The 9006-nt window shown below is 52.3% G+C and overlaps 1 protein-coding gene across 1 annotated transcript; it reads right to left on the reverse strand.

The window, feature by feature from the left end:
- Window positions 1-1989: 1989 nt before the first annotated feature.
- On the reverse strand, window positions 1990-8697 carry CCL25 (C-C motif chemokine ligand 25). Its single transcript, XM_017880041.1, has 3 exons — window positions 8513-8697; window positions 2395-2453; window positions 1990-2201 (listed from the first exon to the last, which is right to left on the reverse strand). The coding sequence occupies exons 1-3, from the start codon at window positions 8521-8523 to the stop codon at window positions 1990-1992; spliced, it is 282 nt and encodes a 93-aa protein (XP_017735530.1). The 5' UTR covers window positions 8524-8697.
- Window positions 8698-9006: the final 309 nt, after the last annotated feature.

Genomic DNA, 9006 nt, shown 5'->3' on the forward strand with positions numbered 1-9006 from the left:
ATTCTCCTGCCTCAGCCTCCTGAGTAGCTGGGATTATAGGCGCCCGCCACCACGACCAGCTGATTTTGTATTTTAGTAGAGACGGAGTTTCACCATGTTGACCAGTATGGTCTTGATCTCTTGACCTGGTGATCCACCCACCTTGGCCTCTCAAAGTGCTGGGATTACAGGCATGAGCCACTGTGCCCTGCTGATGGTGGGGGCTTTTAATCCCAGCTACTCCAGAGGCTGAGGCAGGAGAATTGCTTGGACCCAGGAGGTGGAGATTGCAGTGAGCCGAGTTCGCGCCATTGCACTCCAGCCTGGGCAACAATAGCAAAACTCCGTCTCAATAAAACAAAACAAAACAAAACAACCAAACAAACAAAAAAATTGTGTTAATACAAAGTAAAGAGCTCTCAGTAAATGCCAATTGTTTAGACCAGCAGAGATGAAACCCACAGATGAATTAGACCTAGTGTTGTCTTCAGGGAGCTGCAGGGAAATTGATCTCTGCAGAGAGGAGGAAGCACAGGCACTGTGGGGGGTTCCCAGAGGAGGAGGTGATGCTGCCAGAAAGTTCTGGGGGGATGAGCAGGTGGAATGAATGAGCCGAGGATGAGCTGATGAGATGGTGGTGGAAGCTGGGGCACAATTCTCTGCCCAAATGGCCTTTGGAGTTCTCTGCAATCCCACCTCTGCCAGAACTAACCTCCAGAGGTCAAGTCTGAGTCCTTACAGAGCCCAGACCAGCAGGAGCAGGGAGAGGGAGGACTCAAGCCCTCCAGATGTCTCCCAACCTCGGCCTCTGAGGGCAAGGGGCAGTGCGTTCCGTTGGAACCTCGGGCTGCAGTGCCAGGCAGGTAGTTCCCAAGGCTGGGGGCCAGGATCAAAGGGCCGGGCTGGGCCCGGCTCTGATAGCAAAACAATCAGACCACAGCCCAACCCCCTTCCCGGGCAAAGGCTAAGGACTTGGACCCATCAGACCCAGCCGAGGGCCAGGTGGGGCAGGTGGGGCCAGACAGGACAGGAGGGTGGAGCCCTGGGTCTGCCACGCAGCCAGGGACCCTGCTTTGGCCAGCTGCTGAAACTCAGAGGATGTAGGATCCAATGTCAGGGCTCCCGTGGGGACACCCCAGGCTCAGGAACTGTCCTTTGGCGACTGAAATCCTCAAGTGCCTGCTCTGTGGTAGCGAGTGGGGGAAGAAGGAAAGAGTTCCCTGTTAATAACAGGAACAGCTATTATTGCTGCCACCAGGCACCAGGACTAGTCTTTTGCAGGCATGAGCTCACTGGACCCTCAAGTCAGAGTCATGCAGTGTGAATTTTAGATTCCCACTTTACAGCTGAGGAAAGGGAAACTCCTAAAGGTTTAGGAAGCCAGGCGCAGTGGCTCACGCCTGTAATTCTAGCACTTTGGGAGGCTGAGGCGGGTGGATCACCTGAGATCAGGAGATCGAGACTACTCTGGCCAACATAGTGAAACCCCATCTCTACTAAAAATACAAAAATTAGCCGGGCATGGTAGCACATGCCTGTAGTCCCAGCTACTTGGGAGATTGAGGCAGAAGAATTGCTTGAACCCAGGAGGCAGAGGTTGCAGGGAGCCAAGATCGCACCACTGCACTCCAGCCAGGGCGACAGAGTGAGACTCTGTCTCAAAAAACAAAAACAAAAACAAAAACAAAAAACAAAAAAAAGGTTTAGGAGCAACTCTCAGCTGGACTGCATGGAGGGACCAGGATGGGAATCCACTCCTGTCAGTCTCCAGGGTCCTGATCTCCAGCCCCACCCCTGGCTTGGCAGGATTAGGGTTCTACAATATATCACTGGCAGTAACTGGCTTCGCCCACAGCTGGAAGCCACTATCTGCTCCCTCATGTCTTTAGGAGTCTTGCAAAGGACTCCATGGGGCTCTCGAAGAAGGAACTGGGGACACTCCGTCTCCCCAACCCCATCCCAGGAGCTACCCAAACGCCAGGAGTTCCCGCATGTCAGGAGCAGGAGAATTCAGTGGAGATGGAGTTGGGGAGACTTCTGGAAGAGATAAGAGACAAAAGGGGTGGGGTGGGGGCACGGGGAAATGGGCACTTGGGGGTAGGCATTGCCAAACACAGTACCTTGGGTGTGGACAGTGGGGGCCCAGGCTCCCAGGAAGCCGGCCACCAGGCAAGCCAGGAGCCACAGGTTCATGCTGCGGGTGGGTCCTCCTCCCTGGGCACCTGGACAAATAACAGGGCCACCTGGGGTCCTGGAGGGAAGTGGAGAGGACTGAGGAAGAGGGAGTGGGTACTGGGAACACCCCCATCTTAAGCACCAGGCATATGGCAAGGGAAGGAGGTTGCATAAAATGGGAACAAGTTGTGCTGGAGGGACAAGCTGGTCATCTGAGTCATGTTCAAGGAAAAGACTCACCAATATCCACTGGGTCAAGTGAGCTGATGCCCGCCAGGCTGTATGCCAAGCTCTTCCATCTGCAGGACCAACACGCTGAGCTTCAGTCTTTATAGACAGAGCCCCACCCAGCCACCCCTGCCTGCCCTCCTCCCTTCCTCCTCCTCCACACCTGCACTCTCAGCCTCTGGAATTCTCCCTCCTCTACAGCAAGCTCCAACCTTGACTTACAAGCCCCCTTGCCTCCCCACTCCCCATCCCAGGCTTGCCAGCCAGCACCCCTACTGTCTCCAGAAAGGGCCCTTTTTCCCCTGTTTCCCTCACCTGCACACACCTGGTGGATGCTGGCTGCCTGCAAACAAGGCTCAGACTGCCTTGAGCCCCCAAAGCAAGGCCTTACCTTCACGCTTTCCCCAGCCTCAAGCTAGCTGTTCCCTGGTGGGTCCCTGACTTTCCCTCTCCTTCCACACCACAGTTAGGTAACTTAGCACGTCACAGAAATCCTCTGGTTGTGACCACAGGCAAATCCATAGAAACAGAAAGTAAATTATCGGTGGCCATAGGATGGGGGAAGGGGAGAATGAAGGAGTGACTTCAAAAGGGTATGAGTTTCAGAACAAAAGTTCTGAAATTAGATGAGAGTGATGGTTACATAACTCTATGAATATAGTCAGCACGGCACAAGGGTGCACTTCCCACTGTTGAACATTCCTAACAAGAAATGAACTTTCTAGGCCAGGCATGGTGGCTCAGGTCTGTAATCCCAACACTTTGGGAGGCCAAGGCCAGAGGATCGCTTGAGCCCAGGAGCTCAAGACCAGCCCCGGCAACAGAGAGAGACCTGCGTCATTATAGAAAAACTTAAAAAAATTAACCCGACGTGGTAGTGCATACCTGTAGTCCCAGCTACTGGTTAGGCTGAGGTGGGAGGATTGCTTGAGCCCAGGAGGTTGAGGCTGCAGTGAGCCGTGATCATGCCACTGCACTCCAGCCTGGGCAACAGAGCAAGATCTCAAAAAATGAAAAAAACGGCAGCCGGGCACAGTGGCTCACACCTGTAATCTCAGCACTTTGGGAGGCCAAAGCAGGTGGATCCCCTGAGGTGAGGAGTTTGAGACCAGCCTGGCCAACATGGCAAAACCCCATCTCTACTAAAATTACAAAAACTACCCGAGCGTGGTGGTGGGCACCTGTAATTCCAGCTACTCAGGAGGCTGAGGCAGGAGAATCGCTTGAAGCCGGGAGGCGGAGGTTGCAGTGAGCCGAGATTGCACCACTGCATTCCAGCCTGGGCAACAAGAGTGAAACTCTGTCTCAAAAAAAAAAAAAAGAAAAAAAAAAAAGGGAAGAAATGTTTTGTTTTTGGAAGAAAAGCCAGGAGCCCCGGGTAGCCATGCCCTCAGGAAGCAAAGCAACATTCACCGAGAAGGCATGTCTTCTTTCCCTGGGTCAGCAAGACCCACCCAGGACACAGGGACTAGGGGAGACACCAGGTGAAGATTAGGGAGGGCGAAAGGAGCGCTGCAGAGGCCGCAGAGCTGATTGCTTCAAACTTTTTATCTCCTGCATCCATAGCTACATCTGACCTCTGTGGGTATTTATCACACCTTGAACTGCTTTCTCATTTCTCCCCTTCCACTGGGAGCCCAGAGGCGGCCGCCCCTAGCCTACTTCCCTGTCCCAAACCACATAGCCGGGTGGGTGGGGCTTAGAGCTGGGGCCGGGCCTAGTGGGTGTGGCTTCTAGCCAGGGACGTGACTAGATAAATGACACCTAGAGCCCAGGGGCAGGGCTGGGTGGGCGTGGTTTATGGCTATGGGCGGGGCTTGCTTATAGCTCAGAATGAGGGGCAGGGCAGAGTGAGTGGGATTTAAAATAGTGGGCGGAGCCTGACATATGGCACTTATGGCAAGGGGCCGGGCTTTGTAGGAGGGGCTTAGACTGGGGCGGGGCCTGCACGGTCAGCCCCGCCCCACCAGAGCAGCTACGACGCGCCGGGGGCAGGTCCTCTCACCCGTCCCGTTGCTGCGGCTGGAGGCAGCCCCCGGGCCCGGGCGCTGCTCCAGTTCCTCCGCCTCTTGCTCTGGGTGGGTGAGGCTGGACCAGGACGCTGCTCCGCGTGGCTGCGAGCGTGGGGAAGCGGCGTGGCGGGCCGGGGCCAGCCTCCGCTACGGCCCACTGCCCCCTACCTGCCCAGCCCGCGGGCAGCGGCCAAGACGGTGTTACCCAGGCTTGGGGGAGGTCCCCTACGTGTGAGTCTCCCTCCCTGCCTCACCCCTCACCGTTTGTCCCACTGGCAGCCTTCACGGGGAGAAGGGGTTCCCAGCAAGGGGGCCCTCCATGGGCCAGCATGCAAGGTGCACTGGGGTGGGCGCTCTGGGGACCCGGGACCCAGGGGTTTGAGCAAGAGACGGGATGATCCGGGAGTCGAGGCCCCGAGTTAAAACCCGGAGTTCTGAGGACCACAATTACTGTGAATGAAGGCCAGACCTTCACATTCGGGGCTGGACTGGCCTCTTCCATTCCTGCAGCTGCTGGGGGCATTAAGAGTAATCCGCTATCGGCTGGGAGCAGTGCCTCACATCTGTAATCCCAGCACTTTGGGAGGCCAAGGCAGGCGGATCACCTGATGTCAGAGTTCGAGACCAGCCTGGCCAACATGGGCAAAACCCCGTCTCTACTAAAAATGCAAAAAAAAATTAGCTGGACATGGTGGTGCGCACCTGTAATCCCAGCTACTTGGGAGGCTGAGGCAGCAGAATCACTTGAACCCGGCAGGTGGAAGTTGCTGTGAGCCAAGATCTTGCCATTGTACTCCAGCCTAGGCAACAAGAGCTAAACTCCATCTCATTAAAAAAATAAAAATAAAAGAGAAATCCGTTATCAGCAGGGGTCCTCTTCACCAGTGTGTGAAATCAGCACAGCTGGGGGAACAAGTGCCCCCCAATACCGACTTCTGTTCTGCATCTCTGATGATGGGAGCAGTTGAGGGTGGTCTCCATCCTGTAGCTCAGATAAATTCAGAGACTAATATCCCAGAGCCTGCAGGGTTGGTCGGGCAGGCAGGTGTCTTTCTAGACAAGCCCAGTCGGTGGCAGTGGCCAGGTGGTGGGCAGGGGCGATGAGATGTTCTGGGAAGCCTGCACCAGCCACCACCATCTCTGCCCCACCCAGTGGCAGGCACCTTTAGTGGGATGTAGGATGTTCCTGGGTGCTCACCATTGGCCCAACTGTACAGAGGAGGAGACTGAGAGGCAGAGAAGCCAAGTTAATTTACTTTTTTTGTTGGCCAGGAAAATCTAATTTTTATTTCTCAAATACTGGGAAGAAAAGAACAGTCCCCCAGTGGGGAAGCGCCACAGAGCAGATGCCTGGGAGGTCACTGACAAAGGCGCAGGGGCACTGGGAGAACTGGCAGAAGTGGCGTCCTCCTGTAGTCACTTTTGCATATCAGACCCCAGTTGCCTACAGTTCTCCTGAACTCTGGTGCCTCCAGGTCCCTGATGAGACTCTTGGCTTCTGATGAGCCCCCACTGCCCTGCATGGTCACGAGTCTTGTAAGAGCCCCATCTGCCAGGCCTGGACTCCTGTTGTGCCCAGCTGCCTCCCTTTTTTTTTTTTTTTTTTTTTTTTGAGACAGAGTCTTGCTCTGTTGCCCAGGCTGGAGTGCAGTGGCATGATCTTGGCTTAGCGCAACCTCCACCTTCTGAGTTCAAGCAATTCTCCTGCCTCAGCCTCCCAAGTAGCTGGGACTACAGGCGCCCACCACCATGCCTGGCTAATTTTTGTATTTTTAGTAGAGACCATGTTTCACTGTGTTGCCCAGGCTGGTCTCAAACTCCTGACCTCAAGTGACCTGCCTGCCTTGGCCTCCCAAAGTGTTGGGATTGCAGGCTTGAGCCACCATGCCCAGCCTCCAGTTACCTCTTTTTTAAGAAAATTTGGTTATCTGAAAGATCTTTCTTCTTTTTTATGTAGGCATTCATGTATTGCTATAAACTTCCCTCTTAGAACCACTTTTGCTGCATTCATTGGTTTAGATATATTGTATGTTCATTTCAGTTTGTTTCATGTTTTTTGTTGTTGTTTCTATTTTATTTTGTTTCGTTTTTAGAGACAGATCTCCCTCTATCACCCAGGCTGAGTGCAGTAGCATAATCATAGCTCACTGCAGCTTCCAACTCAAGTGTTCCTCCTACCTTAGCCTCCCAAATAACTGGGACTATAGGTGAGCATCACCATGCCTGGCTAATTATTTTTATTTTTTGTACAGATGGGGGGGGGGTGTCTCACTATGTTGCCCAGGCTGGTCTTGAACTCCTGGCCTCTGGTGATCTTCCTGCCTCAGCCACCAAAGTGTTGGGATTACAGGCATGAGCCACTGCACCCGGCCTCAAGATATTTTTAAATTTCCCTTTTAATTTATTCTTTGACCCATTGGTTGTGTAGGAGAGTGTTGTTTAATTTTCTCACGTGTGAATTTTCCAGAATTCCTCCTATTAGTGATTTCTAGTTTTGTATCACTGTGGTCAGAAAAGAAAGATTGATATAATTGCAATCTTACTTTTTTTTTTTTTGAGACGGAGTCTCACTCTGTCACCCAGGCTGGAGTGAAGTGGCGCAAACTAGGCTCACTGCAAGCTCTGCCTCCTGGGTTCATACCATTCTCCTGCCTCAGCCTCCCGAGTAGCTGAGACTATAGGCGCCCACCACCACGCCTGGCTAATTTTTTGTATTTTAGTAGAGACGGGGTTTCACCGTGTTAGCCAGGATGGTCTCAATCTCCTGACCTCGTGATCTGCCTGCCTCGGCCTCCCAAAGTGCTGGGATTACAGGCGTGAGCCACCGCGCCCGGCAATCTTACATTTGGTTAGGCTTGCTTTGTGGTCTGACATGGTCTATCCTGGAGTGTGTCCCCTGTGCACTTGAGGAGAATGTGTTCCAGTGCTGTCAAATGGAATGTTCTACATAAGTCATTAGTTCCATTTGGTCTACAGTGTATTTGAAATCCAGTGTTTCCTTACTGATTTTCTGCCTGGATCTGTTCATTGCTTTTTTTTTTTTTTTTTTCAGACAGAGTCTCAGTCTGTCACCCAGGCTGGAGTACAGTGATGTTGTTATGGCTCACTATAGCCTTGAACTCCTGGGCTCCAGCAATCCTCCCATCTCAGCCTTCCAAGTAGCTGAGACTACAGATATGCACCACTACACCCCACAAATATTTTTTTTTAATTTTGTGGAGATGGGGTCTTGCTATGTTGCCCAGGCTGGTGTTTTTTGTTGTTGTTGTTGTTGAAAGTGCAGTACAATTCCTGTATTGCAGTTCAGATCTATTCATATTTCCTTTATATATATTTCCTTTATATATTTAGGTGCTCTGATGTTGGGTGCATATATATATAATTGTTTTATCCTCTTGATGAACTGACCCCTTTTTCATTTTATAATGACCTTCTTCCTCTCATGTTAGTTTTGACTTAAAAACTATTTTATCTGATACAAGTATAGCTACCCCTGATCTCTTTCGGTTTTCATTTTCAAAGAATATCTTTTTGCCTCCCTTCACTTTCAGTCTGTGTGTGTCTTTAAACCAGCTGCCTCTTGCTTTGGTCCAGATGCATAGTGGTTGCCCCAGCAACCGGAGGAGGAGGAGGAGGTGGCGGGGAAGGAGAGGAGGAGGAGGAGGAGGAAAGAAGGGTTTTTCCAGGATGTCTTGCAAGCTCTTGGCCTGATGTTCGAGAATTTGGTTAACTCTAACCCGAACCCTAAGTCCCTGATGTAGCTGACTCTGCTGGCCCCTGGAAAGTCAGTTCTGAGGGGATCCCCACCCCAAGCTAACCAGAGGCCTCTGTCTTCCAGGGGACAGCCGTAGCAGTGGCCTGCGCAGGGGCCATGGTTCTCCAGAGGGATTCAGACTACTGGTATTACCAAGCACATGACCTTGGCTTTCGTCCTTGTGCTTGTCCTGCCCATGCAGAATGTGCGGGGGCCGGACAGCTGGGAAGAGTGACTGCCTGATCCTGGCCCTGCTGCCTGGGGCTGGAGGAGGGGTTGCATGGGAAAGACAGGGTGGCAGGCCTTGGGGAGAGGGCCCCATAGGGTCCTGAGTTCCTCTTTGAATGTGCTGAGCTCCACTCACCCTTTCCACATCTGTTTTCTGAGTATCCCTTGTGTTCCAGTCACACGCTGGGTCCCAGGGTGACAGCAGTGAGCAAGCCGACATGTTGCAACTATCAAAGATGATGGTGACTGGCTGGGTGTGGTGGCTCATGCCTATAATCCCAACACTTTGGGAGGCCGAGGCAAAAGGATCACTTGAGCCCAGGAGTTTGAAACCAGCCTGGGCAACATAGTAAGACCCCCATCTCTACAAAAAAAAAAAAATGTTTTTTTAAATAGCCAGGCAAGGTGGCCCCCATCTATAGTCCCAGTTACTCAGGAGACTGGGGTGGGAGGATTGCTTGATCTCAGGAGTTCAAGGCTGCAGTGAGCTATGATTGCACCACTGCACTCTAGCCTGGGCAACAGAGTAAGAACTCATCTCCAAAAAAAAAAAAAAGATGATGTTGATGTCACTGACGCCTCATGGAACATCTATGTGGGACCATTTGTTATTCATTCAACAAACACTTA

The sequence above is a fragment of the Rhinopithecus bieti genome, unplaced genomic scaffold (genome assembly GCF_001698545.2).
Source record: "Rhinopithecus bieti isolate Rb0 unplaced genomic scaffold, ASM169854v2 scaffold_10589, whole genome shotgun sequence".
Taxonomy (NCBI): domain Eukaryota; kingdom Metazoa; phylum Chordata; class Mammalia; order Primates; family Cercopithecidae; genus Rhinopithecus; species Rhinopithecus bieti.

Bases quoted from the DNA above. Each gene is read 5' to 3' on its own strand.
- CCL25 (XM_017880041.1), bottom strand. The intron at 2,202-2,394 runs GTGAGTCTTTTC...TTATTTGTCCAG, and splicing joins ACTTGACCCAGTGGATATTG to GTGCCCAGGGAGGAGGACCC.